This window comes from Micropterus dolomieu, linkage group LG05 (assembly GCF_021292245.1).
Source record: "Micropterus dolomieu isolate WLL.071019.BEF.003 ecotype Adirondacks linkage group LG05, ASM2129224v1, whole genome shotgun sequence".
In the NCBI taxonomy this organism is placed as follows: Eukaryota; Metazoa; Chordata; class Actinopteri; order Centrarchiformes; family Centrarchidae; genus Micropterus; species Micropterus dolomieu.
In genome coordinates, this window is record NC_060154.1 from 10,815,681 (window position 1) to 10,836,599 (window position 20,919).

Here is a 20,919-nt window from a genome sequence, read left to right on the forward strand (position 1 = left end):
TCTGCAAAAGATTTAATACAATGTTGAATTCTGTAAATGCTAAGTACTTAATCTGAATTGTATTTTGCAAGCTGTATGTGCAGATGGCCAGTAAATGGGATTTTTAATATGAGGAATAATAGCTTTAAAAAACAAATTAGATTAGAACAGAGCTGCAGTCTGACTGATGCCAGGAGATAAATATGTAACTATTGTTTTTAACTAACAAAGCTGACAATGAACCAAACAACCTTAAAACTACTGTGGGAGAGCTGTTCAAAATCTGTTCCAAGTAACTCAGCAAGCATTTCAGTTACTGTTGTTTGGCAATGTTTTCTGTTTGCTGTGACATCTTGCAGCAGTGTAGCATTTTTAAATATCTAAATCTGAGCACTGGAACAGTTTCTGAAAACTCTCGTATGGTGACAACACTAACCGGTACTCTGTTAGAGCCTGGTAACAGTGTCCATATTGGTGCGTCCTCAGTACTAACACAGTGAAGCTTTGTGAGAAAGCGCCCTCAGGGTGGCGTGCTGGTGTGTCTCAGCTGGGCTGCTGGCTGAGAGCGGGCCAGGCCAGAGTTACATTCAGCTGCTGGTTGTGCTGGATCAGGGACGTGTGTCGATAGTGGAGGACCAGCTCTCTCAGCGATGAGTACAGGTTGTAGGGCTCAGCGAAGCCATACCCCGTGGACGTCCTGTAGATCACACAGTGCTTCACATCCCCATCCACACTGCAGGAGAGGAAACATGTCACTTTCTATGCACAGTTTTTAACAAAGCATATAACTATATGGATGTTTAGGGTGGTTTGGACCCATAAGTCCAACACAGGCAAGGTAAGGAGTTTAATTTGCGCTGCACTCATTTTGGTTAAACTGTTAATTGAGTTAGGATTAGAGCGGGGGCAAAATATTGTAAGATGTAAATCTGATAGTACTCACACAACAGAGCAGGCAAAAGAGCCTCTCTGAGTCTGACTGTCTCTGATTAGGAAGGTCCCGTCCCTCCTCCCCCTCAGCAGCTCCTCTGCCTCCTTTCGTCTCATACCACCAACGTACCAGGTCCTCTCCTCCTGGTGTGTATCGTCTGCCAGGGTGTACGGGCTAAGGGATGATTGGGGGGGGGGTGAATTTGTTAGTAAATATATTTTTAAACATATGATTTTAAAGGTTTCAAGGTTAGCTAGTAAAAAAACATAACATAGCTTTGTGTTTTTTGAAATTATATAACTGTTTGTATACTGTGTGCATCCTTTGCTGTCATACTTTACTCTAGCTGTACATTGCACAGATGATTGCTTATGTGTCTGTGCATGTTTCAAGACCTACACACACATAGTAGAAGCAGATTAAATTAATTAACTCAAAACAAATAGAAATTGTAAAAGATATTCCTGTATATTTTGCATGTTTCTGTTTTTAAATTAGGGCTGAATTATTTGGGGGAAATATGTAATTGCGATTTTTCTGCCAGATATTAGGATTCGATTTGCAATTTCCTTCTAAAAGTTTAGCTTTAGTTCAGTATTCACTGACAGTCTATTTTTGACGGAAGCTGCGTTAAGCAGCACAGAGCAGATGAACGGGACAAGAAGTCAGACACAGAACGGCATAGAGAATCCAGGCGTTTTTCAAAATAAAACACTATGTGCAGACTCCCGATTGTTAAAAGAGTTAACATAGTTAAAACAGTATATTACTTAACCATGGTAGAAGTACAAAAATCAAGGACAAAATCTGAACAAGTCAGCAAAATACTTGCTCCATGTGGGAAATGTAGCCTGCAGAGTGTGGAACGGAACGAACTGACAGAGAGCTATCCGTAGTTGAAGCACAAGAAAGGACAAATTAACAACACGTCAACAACATAGGGCAGGCTAACGCTCTGCTACTGAAACACTGACTCAATTATCCCACGTTTTCCTCTAGTTTCTGTGCCCGCTCTGATTGGTAAGTAGGACCATAACAGGAGAAGCATGGTGCTTGTGATTGGCGAGCAGGTCTGTCAGACAAGGATGACGACGGAATGAATTTGTAACTGCATGACTGTTTAAAACGGGTCAAATGCGCTGCATGATTAACCTATATTTTAATCGCCGTCTTTACGATTAGTTAATCGCGTTCTTTCAAATCGCAATTTCGATTTAAAAACGATTAATCATTCAGCCCTAGTTTAAATGAATAAAATAAAAATAAGCTCAGTTGACCTGGATAAATGAGAATACTCACTCTTCTTCTTCATTCTTGATACCCAGCCAGTCATTAATCTGGGTCTGTCTCGTGCCTTGCTGGGTGAGCCAGCTGAAAAACACAGTCAAAATGCTGCCTTATGTAGATTTTTAGAAAAAAACATACAGTAAGATTTATTTATAGAGTTTAAGTTTACAGAGACAGTGTACATTGATAAACATTTCTGTAAATGTGCCAGTTTAGCCAGCTTGGCTAATGTTCGACTGTAGTCCTTGGGCCGGTGTTATCACAACTACATAAAATACACTAAAACAGGAACAACAGTACTTATACATATAACAAGATACCTTTCGCAAGGACATGTAAAATACTTTAAAACAAGGACAACAATTTAAAAAACATAAAACAAAGCACTCTTCCGGTGTTTCTGAATAATTAATTCACAGACTATGGTCACACACTTGATTGTCTTTTAACCATGATTGTAAATGCTATTTAAATGAATAATGTTAATACAATAAATAATAATGTTTCACAATCTCTAATAACAGTTGGCAGACTATTCCATGTGTGAGCTGCTCTCACTGAAAAAGCTGACTGTCCAAAGGCAGTCTTCCTCATAGGTATTATACAGTCTCCTCTTGCTACAGTGTGTGTCTATTATCAGTTGTTTTCTGCTTTATAAAAGCAGTAATAGGGGGAGGAGCCAAGCCATGCAGTGCAGATGTACTTTATCAGTTCTTCTGTTTCATTATATTAGATGACAACATGTCAGAAGGTGATCCAGGAGGCTTTTCTAAGAAAATAGAAGAGCTTCACCAATGATTTTCAGTGTCCATTATAGCATTTTGATCATGCAGCAGTCACATTGCCACATAACACTTGTGTGAATTAAGAGCACCTTCTAAAGAAAATGTATTTTTTCCCCCTCCTTTTAAGAGTTGTTAATGCATAATAATGTCAGCAGATCAGACCTTGAGTTTTGCTGTGTAAACATCTCATTCACAACCTGTCATAATCTGCATATTAGGCCACATCTGCTTATTTGAATTTACTGAAGACAGAAAAGAGCGAGAGTCAACTAGAAAGACAGACAGTCTTTCCATCATGGTCATGATAAAGCCCCCATACTGAGCATACTAGAGATCCACAGCTGTGGCAACAGCTGATTGCTTTTTCTATGTTTACATCTCAGCTGTGTCACTGTTATTTGATGCACTAATCATTTTGTCAGTCATAGCATGGATGTTTTTACCTCATTAGCTTGTTAACTTATTAAGCAGTTACTGTATGTTAACACACTTGATTTGCAGGTGGGTAGATAGATAGATAGATATAATGAGGGAGAGAGAGAGAGATCTAATTATGTCTTCGTATCCTTTTGTCTGCCACTCAGAATTTTCATCGGCCACTTTAGAAATTTCTACTTCATGGTATAACATTTAGACATCAATTAATGTAAATAATGCTGTCATTTAATATTTAAACACAAAACATTTACATGCATGTTTGCATGCACAAATGATCTATGTCTTTCGGTACATGACCCCTTAACATTAATCACTAACAAACTTCACAGTTTGTTATACAGTCAGTGCTCAATACAAAACCCAGAGTTCAATCACCAGTACTTATCTCAGTTTAACTCTCAATAAGAGGCCATATCTTAACAAAAAACTCCTCTTTGGGATCCTATCAAGCAAACAATAAATGCTCAGTTTGAGTTTCGATACAAAAGTTGGCCAACAAAATTAAAACCAAATGACGCCTCTTGTGTCTAATAGTCACCTCCCTTAGGTGCTCTGCCTCTTACTGGCTAGTACTCTTTGCCATTGTTGGTTGTCAATTTGACCCCATTTGGGTGGGTGTTAATTTCAGATCTTGTAGACATGCCTCCACTCTTTTGAGAACAGACTATTTTGGGACCAAGTAAAGCGCAAGAAGCCTTTCTGCACCAGTAAAATCTAAAACATGAGGTGTTGAAGGGATGAACTTACAGCAGGTATTGATCTCTGATCTTCCTGAGCTGGACAAGGTCAGGCTTCAGGCTATTCATTTTCCTGTCCACCTCCATGTGAGCCAGCGCCTTCCTCTTCAGCTCCTCCTCCAACTTCTTCTTGCTGCTGTGGATCTCCTCCACCCCTGACTGCAGCTCATCTGAATTGCTTTGAATCCTGGAAGTTGGGAGGAGAAGGAGGAAAAGATCATTCAGAGCATGCTGAATGATGATGGTTAGCAGTGAGTATTTTTAAGTTTAAAATGCAGGAAATAAGCAAAATGGATACACGAAATGTGAGAACATTGGGTGGAAAAAGGTTTGGTATTTGGAAGCATACTTGTCAGTCTCTGTACTGCTGTCTAATGTGAGGAACATGTCGATGTATTCCTTGCTGTAGCGTTCTTGAGTTTCACACTCCTCTTCAAAGATCCGAATGATTTCACTGAAAGCCTCTATGGCTGTCCGCTTGCTTTGCAATTCCTAGGGAGGACAGGAAACAAATCTTTACTTTGACATTGAAGGCCTTACAGTCAACACTCTGATGTAGTAAAGCAGAAGTAAAATATGCTTAAAATATATTGCTTTTAACCAAAAAAACACAGATTTATTTAGTAAAATGAAGTCTCTGTGATTAGGATGCTGTTGTACCTGGGAGGTTTGGTTAAACTTCTCATACAGGCGGTCATACTCTTTGCTCTTCTCTTTGTATTGATCCTGAAATATCCTCAGCTGTTCTCCAACTGCATCAATGTCAACTTCCATGACAACCTGCTGCTTTACAGATGAGAATGTGAAAAATTTAGGACCAGGTCCATTTTTAAAGCTCCTGTGATTCATTTAGTCTGATCTAAACTAACATTACTGAAGGTTTTGGGACATTTTATCATGTTATGTCCAGTATTGCTAAAATGTTAGATAATTAAAACCATCCTTGAATGAACTGCTTTCTTGTTCATTACTCCTGTTACTAGTTCTGATGTAACCGCATGTAGGCCAACAGAATATCAGGTAAAACTACACCAATAACAATAAGCCTCAACAATAAATAACACAACATAGTGTGTGTGTGTGTGTGTGTGTGTGTGTGTGTGTGTGTGTGTGTGTGTATTATATTTAGAAATTCTACGTATAAAAAGTGTTAGGGATAGAGTCTTGTTTTGATATAAGACAGCTCAAGGCCTCATAAACCCACCTGCTGGTACCTGGATATGGGGTAGAGTAGCCGTGTGTCCAGTTTAGCGTTGTACTGGGCCAGAGACTTGTTCTGGTAATACTGGATCAAGTCCACCATAGAGGGAAAGGCCAGTGGCTCAGAAAAGCCGTACTTTCCCCCATGATGAAAGATCTTTATCAGTCTGTTGGAGCCATCTTTTCTGCAAAAGCCAAAGCACAACTGTTGTGCAAAGCTGCCAATAGCACGCAGAACAAAATGCATATCCACCTTTTTTAGGCTGATTATAGGCAAAGGGAAGTCTTTATTTTCAGAAGAGGGGCACCAGTTGCTATTTTCATGGCCGATTCCAATTATCGTATTTTGTTATTTTTTTAAAGGTCTGACCTGCCGATTCCGATTTTTTGTCTTTCTAAGAACTATAAATGACAGCACATAAATCAGTTTTGTAACTTTTCTTTAATACAAAATTATTTATTTATTATTATTAGGATCCCCATTAGCATAAGCATTGGCTGTTCTTCCTTTGGTCCATTCAATTGTATGTTCATGAGGAAACACTGACTATTAAATAACTTTTACATTTTCTCAAACTGCACCAGGGTACAGGACCTTCTCTGCTCCCAGTTAGGTTACTGGACAGTTTTTTTTGTTTTGTTTTTTTGTACTAGTAAATAAAATCCAACTAAAAATAAACTGCAGTATAACACTGCTCAGAGTTTCCCACAGAATGAAAGTGTTACTGTGGTTGGGTTGTATTTGCATATTTTATTTTAAAATGTTTGAAAGAATACATTACCATATTTCTAGTAGGTTACTACGTTATTTTTGTGTTTACTCACAAACTACCCTAACCCTAAACTGCTCACCTTGCTTCCCTTCAAACACATGCATAAAGTTGCTTAAAAAACCCAACTCGCGTTTTCACAGCGGCAGGTGAGCTGCCTGTAGAAATAACGATTTGATACTTATCGTAATAATTATCGATATCGAAAGATATGAAACTTTTTACCATGATAACATTTTTTGTCATATTGTCTAGCCCTATGTCCAACCAGACATCATCACCATCAAATCAAACATCTGATGGTGCAGCAAGTAGCAGTTACAAATCAAACAAGAATTAGCTTAGCAAATATTCTTGTTTCTGTCAATTTCAACACTTTGGCAAGTATAAATATCACATGCCTGGTGTGTGAGTCAAAAATTTCACGGGCCCGGCACAACTCCAGCACAAGTGTTACTGGTTCAAGATATATTTACTCTAATGCAGAAAGCAGCAGCCGGTCAGCATCATACTTGTGTGGTCAGTGTGGGAGGAATTTCAGATATGGAAATATGAGAGGCGTTTCATACTGGGCTTAACCACTGATGTAAATGCATTGTCTTCAACCGCAGTCCTGCACAGACCTCTACTTGGATGCCAACACAGTGTTAACTCAATGTAATTCAGATAATTAACACCTATTCGACAACATCTGCGGAGTGAAAGCTGCTTTACTCCTCCATTACTGTCTACAGCGCATCTGTTCAGCCACAGTGTGTTGTACTTTCAGAAAGCGTATAGACATATGCCTGCAAATTGTAAAAATATGGAGTTCAAGCCTAAAAAGAGCTTTGGGTCACAGTTGTGCAGTCTTTTAAGTCCTTTCTTAAAACATACTTTTATAGGAGAGCCTTTCCCGATGTTATTTGACTTTATTTTATATTTAAAACTTAAACATGTATTTTGGTCTTTTCAATATTTTCTTGCTCTTATTGTAGTCTTTTGGGTATTGTATTGTTGTCTTTGCACTTGTTGAAGCACTTTTGTAACTTGTTTTTGAAAAGTGCTTTACAAATAAAAATTATTATTATTATTATTATTATTATTATTATTATTATTATAGTGTAAGGAAGACAGTGTAGACAGTATGATTAAAGTTGGAGCTTGTCTGTTCCTTCAGACAGAAGTAAGATAGATGTTTGGAAAGACACGACTGAGACCCATCATCTGTAGACAGGGTGTTATGTTGCTGACCGCTGGAGTCTGCGCCAAACTCTAATCAACAAAGCTTTATATCTGAAACCCAGTCCGTCCTGATTCAACTAAAATTAGACAGAAACCAGGAAATGTACAAAGTTTCACAGTAAAATTAAATTTAGATGTTGAAACCTGGAAATATTAACTGACCTCTGACTACATGTATTCGATTTGGGGTGCTCATAGCCTTCCCAAGAGATACAGAGTACTGATAATTATAATTTAAGCAGTTTGTAGGCTAAAACACTGTACACACACAAGGAGCCTTATGCTACCCTTAACAGTTTATACTTTATAAAATGTAACTATTGGCTTTTCATGTGATGAAGACTTAAAAGGTAGAATTACCTTAGTGTGAGAGTGTATTCCCCCTTAACCTTACTAGAAGCATTTCGGACCAGGAATGTGCCATCAGGGGTGTTTCTCATCATCTCGTTTACTTCCTCTCTGGACAACCAAAAAGGATATTAAGGTTTAAAATAGAGAAACAGAATAGTGGAAGAGAAACAGAATAATGTACTGTATTACATTAGCATGCGATTCACCAAATCATCAACACGCCATATGAAAGTATTCAATACCTCGAGATATTTCCCCAGTACCACTCTGCATCAGACAGGTGGTTGCCATCAGTGCTGGAGTCGCATGCTGCCATCGCTTTGGTTATGTTGTTCTTGGGTTCTGACCACAAAGGTAATAAAACTTTTGGTTACAAAGACAAAAATATGGAGGTTCAAGTGTGTAAAAGTGTTTTTAATCAAAAAGCAAAGTTTCTTGTATTACTAAAGTTCTTTGCATGTTCTGCAGTCTTGATTGTTGGAGGAATCAGGGCTCATTTTTGTTTCAAAGATGCATTTTGCTTCCATTCATTCTTAAGTATAAATCCTTTTTTCACTCATTATATAATTATCTTGTTCTTAGCAATCAACAGCAGGGGTTAAAGTTTTGATTTTAAAAATGACAATAGAGGCGGTAAAGGAGCTAAACATGTGACGGAGGCTTGCATTTGGAAAAAAACAGCAGTTTGTTATAACACTCGTTATGTAAGAGTGTATCTTTTCCTTTTTTGGAACAAAAGTGATTAAATATGCTACAAAACAAATGTTACACTTCTAATAAGCAGAACAAAGAGATGCTGGAGAGTACCTCCTTCCTTGGCAGTGTTGGTTCTTAAGGCAGGAAACGCATCATCATGATCAACAGGGGAGGAAAGCTCCTGCATGAACGCCATCAGGGTGTGTGACTGCGCCTCGCTGTCGTTTTGGCCCATCTCAGGCTCCAAAAACTCTGCAACATCAACCGTACAACGACCCAGTGTTACTCCTGATGTCAGTTGAGGCCAGTCTGTATGTGGCTATCTGCACTTTGTGGCTGTTCAGCCCACACTGCTGGCCCACTGACAGGGACTCCAGAGGGTGATATCGTTGTGTTGCTTAGTCTTGCACCATGTGGGAAGACTGTGTCCAGACTAGTCTGCTGACAGGTGATACTGTCTGACTGCCTAAAATACCAGAACGGGCACTCCTCATTGCTCAGGCACACTCAGCCAGACTCAGCGCTGCTTAGTCCTCGACCTCGCCTCGCCTCGCCTCGCCTAACAAACAACAGCTGTCTGCAGCGAGATGCCATGTCAGCCTTGAAGGACTGGAGCTGATGTGCCACTGTTTCTGTTTATGTTTGGTGTGTGTGGCATTAAGTGGGGAGGGAAAGGTGAGAACCTGTCTGTCAGGTATTTTCTATAACCTATATTTGCTGGTATGTGGATATGCACACATGCGCTGATACATGTGTGTTGTCAGAGGCGTGCTGTTAGCAGTTGATGTAAATCATCCCTTCAGCACTTGTGATGGCATGCCTGGAGATGCATTCAATTGCTGCTGCAGACAGAGCTGTAGGTTGGAGGAATCATACGTATGCTGTTGTAAAATTAGAAAGGGGCGTAAAGTCATTAATCCAGCTCTGTCAAAACTTGCCTGGTATAAAGGCTGCATCTAGTAAATCTTGAATCTAGTGGAATCATTCAACACACTAAGTCCTTGAACCCATGTGATCCCATCTGCTACCATTTATCTTGGAGTCTGTGAAATTCTTATTCTCTAGAACTAAAACGTTCAATCACTAAAAATTGGCAGCAGAATTGACAGCTATTTCGATAAATGATTGATTGTTTAAGCAATTGTTCAGGCAAAAAATGGCAACAATTCCCTAGTTCTGGCTCCTCAGTTCAGGAGGATTTATTTAGTGAACTGAATATCTTTGAGTTTGGGACTGTTGGCCATACAACACAGTACATTTTAAGATGCCACCTTGGGCTTTGAGAAATTGTGATGGGCATTTTTTTATTATTGTCTGATATTTTAAACACTAGATGATTAAGTGGTGACTCAAGATAACCAATTGATTCACTGATATTAATTTCATTTTGAAAATATTTGTTAGTACCAGCTTGGGAGTCCCCCAGATGATTTAACAGTATAGTATATTGAAAAATATATTATAAATGAGGTCAGCCACCTTTGGCCGGTTGCTGAAATGGACATCTGACTACAAACAGATCCTTTACTAAGTACCAAGACCACACTAAGAATACTAAAGTAAAACTGTTACTAAAATAAAACTTTGTAAGAATAATCAGGAAAATGTACTTAAAATATTAAAAGTAAAAGTAGTTGATGCAGAAAAATGTACTAAGTGCTCATTTAGAAGTATTTTGTATCGGACTGAAACTAATGATTATTTTTTATTATGGCTTACGCTGCTGATTATTTTCTCCATTAATTGATTCATTATTTGATTTGTAAAAATTCTGACAATAATGAGAAATGCTGTTATAATTAGCCAGAGCCCAAAGTGACACTTTACAATTCTTGTTTTGTTGAACCAAAAGTCCAAACCTCAACGTTACTACGAATAAGTGAAAATATAAAGAAAAGCAGAAAATCTTTAGAATGGAACCATGAAATGTTCTGAAAATGACTGAAATTGGTCAAAATAGTTAATCTCATTGCTCTCTCTCCCCCTCTGAGGAGCTATGAGCGAGGATACACCAGTGCATCCTTCAGGGAAGTCTTTTACTGACCAACACGCCCCCTTACTGGGTGGCCGTTTTATTGGTTGGACGCTGCAGCTGATCGTAATGATCTGATACATCATGAGGTGTGTGTGTGTGTGTGTGTGTGTGTGGGACAATGATCGAACAGTGACGAGTGATGTGACTTGCAAATAAAATGTATGCAGTAGTGTTAAAGGATATCAGAAGAGGAAATACACAAAAAGCCTAATACTGAGCTAAAGTATACTTTGATAGGAGTTATATCATTTCAATTTCCCTTAAACATTTAGCCTAATAAATCCAAAGACGCCATGATATGTATTCTGGGTTATTCAATAATGAATTCACAATCAGAATCAAGAAATATAAATGCAGATAATCTAAGCATTGTGCCAGTAGAAATGATCCTGTGCCCCTGAGCAGGACATACAATAACCTATAAATATTTATGTGCAGGTGTTTGTTAAACAGGTAACAGCTACAGAGAGTATCATGCAGCTGTGCAGTGATGACTGTGAGACTGTATCAGTACCAACACAGTGCACATGTGTGCAGACACAAACTCCAAGTCTCTACAGCTGTTCAAGCTGACTGACAGCTGATCCAGCTGTGTTCAGCTGCCGCCGTCATCAGAAACGGACGTCATTTCATGTGACTATTTTAATGACATCAGTGCCAGCAAGAGGTACGAGTCAGACCTTTGGCAAAACGATAAATCTGTATCTTTACAGTCAAATGTCCTCAAATTAATGAATTTATTCAAAACTAAACCAAAAGTCATTCAGACTGCTGAATGTATCATCTGGATCATACAGAGTTTTTTAATTTGGCATCAATTGGGTGTCTCTGCTTCTTGGCTGTTGTAGACGACTTTCTCCTTTTAGTTTTTATCTACACAGTCCTTGTGCCTTGACTACTTTTTTTATTATCAAAGAACCATATTACTGCGATGGACTGCCGACCTGTCCAGGGTGTACTCGCCCGATGTCAGCTGGGATTGGCTCAAGCCCCCGCGACCCTGTACGCAGGATAAGCGGTTGACGATGGATGGATGGATGGAAGAACCACATTATTTTTATATCCACTCATTTAATATATTTCATTCTCGTCGAGGCATGGGAACGATTCCCACGGCCCGTCAATTACTCTCTACGTTAAAAGTGATTGTGGCTTCTACTTCCTGAACCCTGGATGACTGAGAAAACTTCACTTTGCTACTCCGGTGTAAATCTGATCATCTATCACTGATGTTGAGATAGCAATATAATTACTTTAAATGTGGAGTAACAGTTTTGCATATTAACACAGATGACACAAAGAAAATATGACCAGATAGTGGTTCACAAAGCTTCTGCTTTGTTGCACAGAAAAGGAAGAGAAAGCCAACACCTTTTTGTTATGAGATTGTTTCTACATGATTTTCTCATCTGTTTAATATCATTTAATACATCACAATTACTACTGATGCTTAAAAATAAGTGTAGTACCTTTAATCTTACCTTGAACTACTGGTGAAGGCTCAGGCCTAGTTGCAGGGGATATGTCTGTCTGCTGTTGTGATTGGTTAAGCAGTGATGACATCATCTCAGGAAATAAAGAATGGGGCTCAGGATTATTCACCATATGGTCGGTGCTCTCGTTGATGAACACAGCCTCCTCCCTGAGATGGAGAGATGCTAGTGATGACGTTGGGAAATCAGCTGGCAGGTGCTCGTCGTCCCCTGTGCGGTTTTTGCTGTCGAAAGCTCTGAGCTGGAAACCCTCTTCTGCCATTTTCACAACACAGACTGAATAGTCCAGCTAGGTTTTTATTGAGGTGGTGAAGCAGCAGGATGGTATGTGCCACAGTGCTGTTGATCACATACTATCAGCTTACAGTTACACTCATGGCTGTGGATAAAGAGGGTGACGGTACAGAGTTCAATCAAGGCTGCCCTGTATTTTGGAGGTAGAGCGTGTTCCTCATCCTGAAACCCCTTTTTAACCTCATCACAGAGCAGAGCAATGACATTGCCAGGAGAGCCTGTGTTTTCACTTTTATATACTCTGTGGGTGTTTTCTATAGTCGAGCGCTGTTCTGCTTCACAGTCATTTGATTAAAGGGATTCATACCTAGGAGCTACCCAGAATAACAGTGTCTTCTTCATAGACACCTTGACACTTGTTGTTGATCTGTTAACCCACTGCAGAGTGACAGACTGAAGCTCGACTGTCTGGTTTCTTCCTCAAGGACTCGCATATCAGAAAACCTAAAACAAAAAAGGCACAATTGAAGTTTGTACCAAAGAATGGGAAAACACGCCTATTGTTTTGCATGCAAACATCTGGCCAAATAATGGTGAATAATCTGTTTAACAACGTAATCCACTGCACTGATATATTTCTGGTATTTTGCTATTCAGTGTTTGTGTTGTGTTGCTATAATTTCGATAATTTAATCTCTGGCATTTCAATCTAAGTACTTGTAAAACAGGTTTAGATGATTCTCAATCACTGCTGTTACTGACATGTAAAATGTTGAACACTATAGTTCTCTGATAGGTGTTACACAGCATAAGAAAAAGAGAATACTGTCAACTTAATTAGGATGAACAGTACAGCTGGGCCATCTTATATTGTGCAACAATAACAATGTGTCAACCATCAGATTTTCCATTTTCTCCATGTTCACAATGGACAACGGCTTTGTGACAATATTGGGTTTTTAGATCATTTTTGCATGATGAAGTAGCTTTAACTTTCAGGTATTTGATTCACTTGATAAGTAACAGACATCCCTGTCTGGTTATCTTTTCCGTAAGCGGCTTATTAATTGATTTGCCAGGAAATTTTACCATATCACTAAATACATGTATCTAAAATTACACACACTGTGCCATGTCTTAAGACTTATATCAATAAGTAGCTATATTGTTTTATTTTATCTTATATCTTAAATATTTGTCAGTTCTAAGTGTGTGTATCATGAAGGCAATACATCTTACATTTCCCTGTGTTGTAAAATGCCAAATAAATGCTCTTTGATACCTGAACATCAACCACTATTAATGTTCACTCTGATCAAGAGGAGCTGGCAGACTAAGATGTTTCCAGAGGCTGGTTGTGTTGAGCACAATCCAGACTCTGAAGCATTTTTTTTTTTTTTTATGTCTTTTTTATGTCTTTTTGTGTACAGATTTACAGTTTTTGTTACAACTACAAAGGAGAATTCCCAATGCTAATAAAAACCGAAAACAAGCATCTGGAGAATGTAATGATGAACAGCACTTTAAAAAAATGAATTATTTCACAAGAGATTTTATCTTTACAAAAAAAGACAAATATACAAGTATATGTTTCTTTCAACATTGAATTTACTCATTGAAAGTAAAAAGACGTATTGTCCAAGAGAGTTTAGGATATTGTCTCTTGCTGATTACCTGGATTTTGCTTTTTGGGAATTCTGAATCAACTAATTCTTATATAATGACTGTACAGCGTTATATCATGAAAGCCATTACATGCTAAATAATTCAAGGGGACTGTGTATAAATCCTCGTCCTCTCCCAAGCATCTGGGATTAGTCAGTGGTTTATTATCCTCCTATACCCTTTACAAAGTGATATCCTATTGAAGGGATGCGAGTGTATCATCGAGCTGCTCCACAAGAGGAAAGTCACCATAACTTTATTTTAATCAAAATGTATTTTAATGAAAGATTATTTTTTTTAATTTTTTTTTGTAAAATTGATTTATCCAATCACAATGGATATTGCTTTAACAGAAAAAACAGAGTTCACAGTTGCCGTAACTCAACTGAAAAACAACATTAACCATTTAACTTATAATTGCCTACTTCTAAATCTGGGCATAATGCTTTTCAGCATCAATTTTAGGTATCAGAGATATCAAAAAGCAGTAAAAATACTTATTATATGACAACTCTAATTGACTTGATCTGTGTTGATAGACAGATCAAGTCTGTTTCTATAAAAGAGGCATTTGATGGAAACAAAATTTACTGAGTGATGCAACATTGCAGATCAAAAGTCGAAGTGTTGGAAATGGCGTCGGCATCAAAATATTTCGATTGGTACGCAGCCATGAAGTCTTTACGGCTCGTTGTTCACGGTACATTGTGTCCAATTCCCATTGAGACAATGCAAGATAATAAACTTGATTTTGAACAAAGTCCTGCCATTTTTATTACATGAGCCCATTTTCTCATGTTTTAATACTTTTGCCCAAAAAAGCTCCAGAAACGCATCCATCTGGGACAACACACAGCTGGGTTATTTCTCAACACAAGTCATTAACAACCATTTTTGGTATCAATATATGTTGCTAGTTCTGTTTTGAAAGTCAGAAAAATGGGCTGTCCCAAACTCGGCTGTATTTTAATGATGACTTAATCAAAACGAAGTAAATGCTGTTCGCTCAGCTCGTGGACTACAGTTGGATTGGTGGATCAATAAGGAAAAGCATTGGTGAGAAGCAAAGTTGGTCATAAAAAATCTCATTACGTATGTTGCATTTTACAGCAGCACTCTGCTACTTTCACAGTGTCGGGCAATTGAAATCGTCAATCCAACAGATAATGCCGAAAGTATTTATTTTGCTGATGATGACTGTCCTCTGAATATCTTAAATATTTGGTCGTTGTATGTTATCGATCAGTGTTGCATCCCAAAAATGGGACGGCTCATGGACGTCATATTTCTCCCAACGCCTTTAAGCTTCCCATCGTCCTGTACCTAAGCTTGGAACGACGCAGAGATATGAAGGCTGAACATGCACGAAATTTGCGAAATGGAAACTTCTGGTGTAGATAACAACAGCCTTAAAAAATTAAGCATCATCAGGAAACTCAGCAGGACGGGACAGTAAGCACCTACCTGGGCCAAGACAGAAGGCGGCAGGAGAAGCCAACGTTTCATCGACATCCATGAAGCGGTGAAGAGACGTGGCTGGACGCACACGTGGCTCAGATCAAACCAACCACAGGCCTCGGTCCTCACGCCATCCCATGTCCCTCCACCCCCCCACTCCTCCTTCCTTTCCAGTACTGCCTTTCCTCCCATGTCCACCATCTTTTAAAGATCCTCTCCACTTGGTTGTTGTCCGTCCAATTTGAGTGCAACACTTTCCCACGATAACATTCCTCTAGGTATTTCCTCTTCTCTTCTTTGATATCCCTCATGTCTTCATGAAAATCAAGCTTTTTCCAAGATGTTTTCCACTTTGGTCTTACTTTTACATGCCTGGTGGTAAAAAAAAAAAAAAAAATATATATATATATATATATATATATATATGTGGGGTGCAGTTAAAAAAAAAAAATAAACTATAAAAATATATAGAAGTATGAAAAAAATCTATACAAATGATGTAGGTTTCAGAGCTTATGCTGGAGAAGGAAAGGCAAAAGTAAAAGAGCAGCACTACTCTTCGCACCGTAACTCTTTTTCACAGTTTGAGAGCAGTGTGGCTGCACAGTGGGGGGACAGAAGCATGAGAATGAGTCGGTGGGGGAAAAAAAACTATATAAATAAATAAGGGAAGGATGCCACTGTTGCTATACAGAGCGAGGGGCTTAGTGGTCTTCTGAAATCCTATTGGCCGGCCTGTTGCCATGTGCTCGGGAGTCAGCAGAGATGCTGCTAACAAATCAAGGAAATGTTCTAATATTAGACTGTATGTATCTAGGCAGCGGGAGCCCCTGACCTCTCAACTCCGCCAGCGTTACGTTCCACTTCACAGATCAGCATAATGAAAGAAGTGGTGTGGAAGTAAGTGGTTAAAAAAAATGTTACTGTAGACAAAACAGCAGACACAGCACCCCACCACCCCAATTCCCTCCATTATATCCCAGCCAGTACAAACAGACAGAAGAGGAGAAAGCAGATTCATCTTCTGTTTGGATTTCTGATGTTTATGAAATACAGATGGATTTCACTGTATTTTGGTTCTCTGGACAATTTATCAAAGATACAGTTTGTGAAATGTTGAAACAGCCTACTTCGAGTGATCCTATACTTGCATGTTCTGCTGTAATAAACAAGGTCGATGCATTAAAAATTAAACAGTTGTGATGCTGATGTACAGTCGATGGAAAAAGTCTACACACCCCTGTTAAAATGCCAGGTTCTTATGATGTAAAATAATGAGACAAAGATAAATCATGTCAGAACTTTTTCCACCTTTTAATGTGACCTATAATGTGAACAATTATATAGAAAAACAAACTGAAATCTTCGAGGGGGGAAAAATGAAAAATAAAAACCTTACAATAACCTGGTTGCATAAGTGTGCACACCCTCTTATAACTGGGGATGTGGCTGTGTTCAGAATTAACCAATCACATTCAAACTCAGGTTAACTAGAAGTCATTACACACCTGCCATCATTTAAAGTGACTCTGATTAATCACAAAGTTCAGCTGTTCTAGTAGGATTTTCCTGATATTTTCTTAGTTGCATCTCCGAGCAAAGAGAGAGCTTTCAAAGCATCGGAGAGATCTCATTGCTGAAAGACATAAGTCAGGAGACGGGTACAAAAGAATTTCCAAAGCATTAGATATACCATGGAACACAGTGAAGACAGTTATCAAGTGGAGAAAATATGGCACAACTGTGACTTTACCAAGAACTGGACGTCCCTCCAAAATTGATGAAAAGACGAAAAGAAAATTGGTTAGGGAGGCTTCCAAGAGGCCTACAGCAACATTAAAGGAACTGCAGAAATTTCTGGCAAGTACTGGCTGTGTGGTACATGTGACAACTATCTCCCGTATTCTTCATATGAATGTGGTAAGGTGGCAAGATGGAAGCCTTTTCTTACAAAGAAAAACATCCATGCACGGCTGAAGGTTGCAAAAACAAACATCAAGTCCCCCAAAAGCATGTGGGAAAATGTGTTATGGTCTGATGAAACCAAGGTAGAACTTTTTGGCCATAATTCCAAAAGGTATGTTTGGCGCAAAAACGCCACTGCACATCACCCAAGGAACAGCATACCCACAGTGAAGCATGGTGGTGGCAGCATCATGCTTTGGGGCTGTTTTTCTTCAGCTGGAACCGGGGCCTTAGTCAGGGTGGAGGGAATTATGAACAGTTCCAAATACCAGGCAGTTTTGGCACAAAACCTTCAGGCGTCGGTTAGAAAGATGAAGATGAAGAGGAAGTTCACCTTTCAGCACAACAACGACCCAAAGCACACATCCAAATCCACAAAAGCATTGCTTCACCAGAAGAAGATTAATGTTTTGGAATGGCCCAGCCAGAGCCCAGAACTGAATCCAACATCTGTGGGGTGATCTGAAGAGGACTGTGCACAGGCAATGTCCTCGCAATCTGACAGATTTGGAGCGCTTTTGGAAAGAAGAGTGGGCAAATATTGCCACGCCAAGATGTGCCATGCTAATAGACTCCTACCCAAAAAGACTGACTGCTGTAATAAAATCAAAAGGTGCTTCAACAAAGTATTAGTCTAAGGGTGTGCACACTTGTGCAACCAGGTTATTTGAGGGTTTTTATTTTTCATTTTTCCCCCTCAAAGATTTCAATTAGTTTTTCAATTGAATTGTTCACATTATAGGTCACATTAAAGGTAGAAAAAGGTCTGACATGATTTATCTTTGTCTCATTATTTTACATCATAAGAACCTGGCATTTTAACAGGGGTGTGTAGACTTTTTCTATCCACTGTATGCTAGTTTACCCTATACCCTGCATTTGTTATATATTTTATGAATAGCATTCTGTCATACATTATCATATTCATTATTATCCGTATCACACTATCTGTATTGCTAATTAAACACTTTTGATCTCAAACAGTGATTTTTATGGAGAATAGTAGATGTGAAGCTTCACCTTAAAAGAATAAATAATGCTATTATTGTAACTGCCAACCACTATAGGTTTGTCTTCCTAGATTTCCTCTAAGCATGATAATTCCTTCATAAATTGTGTGGCAACTCATAATTCTTGTATAGGTCTGTTAGGCAATGCAGGTTAGATGGGATCATGCTGTAGTTAAGATGGATTAGGATTCTACTGATCTCTATTCTTGGTTAACTTGTATAGGCTGTTGAATTAGATGTGTCTTACTTTACTGATTTTGAATGTGATTATTCAGACACATTGATCAGCAAAATATCCCATATACACCTTCCAGCATCTCACAGAAGAATTACTTATTGTCTTAATTACAGAGGTTTTATCATAAGCAGCGCCACAAAAATGTAAATAAATAAACAAAACTAAGTCCACACCAAATCTGCACTTTGTAAAACTCAAATTTGAACTCAAATTAAATGTACCAAAATAATCCACAATTCATAAAAGTTTTGTTTAGAAAAACATTCTGAAATCACAAAGGATACTGTAAGAAGATGTTTAAATCTCTATTGACATTTATAGTCGAATCTGAATCTTTCCAATTTTTAAACGGTATTTGCTGTAAAACACATTGAGGAAAGCAGAGAATTAAATGAATTTCACTTTCCAGCTTATTATCCTCACAATATCCACAATCCTTATGTTTTCAATATTTAATGGCAATAGATACCACATCATATCTGTGCACAGAGTCATTTCTTACTTTAAAACAGATTAAACTTAACATTTTGTTTTACACTTACAACAGATTGCGTCTTTGGTAATCTCATAATTACTGATTTTGTTTATGGATGATGTGGTTACATTATCTCTCTGCAGAGCTGGTCTTTAACAGCTGTTGAGTAAATGCTCCTAATACGGTGATGACTTGGGCATCACATTTAATGACATGATAATTAGATGGAAAGAGGTTAGAAATATTGTGTTTCCCCAAATCTACTTAGCAAGCATGTAAATACATTTCATGTGTTCAGCTGATGTGAAGGTTTGGCTGTTCACTTTACTGACTGTAGGACTACATGTTTAGCTATGTTTGTTTAGAATTTCAGTTGCTTTAAATGACCACATGATGTGACCTTGTGTGTACCACAATTTTTTTTAGTGCTAGTCATACTGTATATTTGTATAAGGCACCAAATGTATAAATGTGCAGATTTAATAGGTTAGAGAATTATACAAGTGGTGCACTGGTGAATCTTAATAAAACCTGCATGTTATACCTCTGATGTGAGGCTATTCATGCAGTGCATGAGTTTTTTACATTTTTACATCTACATGGGTGTTGCTGTTTTAACTGTAGATACCCTTTTCATGTGCTTTGTGTTATTAAGTGTGATTCTTGTGACAAATTGTAAATTGTGGTAAATTGAATAGAGTCTTTTAATTAAATAGAGCCCAATATCACAAATTTGCCTCATGGGGCTTTACCATCTGTACAGCAAACAACACCCTCTGTCTTTAGACCCTCGATTCTAATAAGGAAAGACTCCAAATGCCAGGATGATATTTCTCTCTACAGATGCTGTCATTGTATGGCTGCATGAACGCATGAAGGGCATACAATACCATCTAGAATAACAAAGCCAATGTCCTTTTAAAACATAAGAAATAAGGATACACATAGACAAAAATCCAAATAGCTTTGTTTCTTTTTAATGTAAATTTGCATTGGAAAATGTAGTTGAAGCACCATGTAGCTATTACATTAATTTCCACCAGTTGTTAATTTACCACTATGTGATTACACATTTCTCATATGTGACATTTAGGAAATATACAAAATTATCAGCTCAAGAAGTTCTACCTACAACACTATGAAAGACAGTAATTATTCACTTTATTTCATTATTCACAGAGTAAAACTGGCAGAAAGTGATCAGTGTTTTAAAAGCTGTTTTCAATGTCAAATTTTCAAAACATGTTTCAATATTTTAAAACTCTTTGACAATATTTTAAGGCTAATGCTGAGTGTCCAGGAGCACACACGTAGTATAAACATTCCCTCACTGGTGAACCAGTAGTCATGTGTTTGCCAACCAGCAATGATTGGTTTGCCAAAGCTGAAAGGGGGAGCAACATAGCAACAGCAGCAGTTTAAGCCTGGATATACTTGCTTTTTAACAATGTGTAGGCGTAGACGATGTTCACATACTTGCCTGCGTAATTTACGTGTACCTGAAGGATTAAACCTGAATCCACTAGGGGGCAGACCAGGACCATCCCTCGCCAACACTTCCTTGACAACCTCCAAATTTGCACATTGTAAACAAACCAAACATAGCGACACTCGAGCAAGTTGTTATTTTAATGAGACATCATAACGATCTTGGTAATTGCGGACCAGCTCCAGGTGTTTTACTGTAAACATCTCACCATAAATCTCCTTTTTTAAGGTCTGTTGCTGACCTTCTTCTTCTTTTGCGTTTAATGACGGTTGGCAAACCAACTGCATACCGCTACCACCTGGGCTGGTGTGTGGACCAGTAGATTGCTGCTGACCTGCCGGTCAGATCGACACTTTATTGAGTTATCTCCGTTTTGTGCATGTACTAAAATGTAACTGAAAACATGACAGACTGCTGATTTGTCAGATAGAATATTCACTATTCACTGCATCATCATTG

General features: G+C 38.3%; 1 protein-coding gene across 1 annotated transcript; it reads right to left on the reverse strand.

Annotated features, from left to right (window-relative positions):
• Positions 1–522: 522 nt before the first annotated feature.
• Positions 523–12,188, reverse strand: LOC123971273 (phosphatidylinositol 3-kinase regulatory subunit gamma-like). Its single transcript, XM_046049994.1, has 11 exons — positions 11,915–12,188; positions 8,510–8,650; positions 7,945–8,044; positions 7,712–7,810; positions 5,362–5,542; positions 4,818–4,943; positions 4,507–4,649; positions 4,168–4,344; positions 2,210–2,281; positions 923–1,084; positions 523–712 (listed from the first exon to the last, which is right to left on the reverse strand). Exons 1-11 carry the CDS (start codon positions 12,186–12,188, stop codon positions 523–525), a joined length of 1,665 nt encoding a protein of 554 aa, XP_045905950.1.
• Between the last annotated feature and the right edge of the window lie 8,731 nt (positions 12,189–20,919).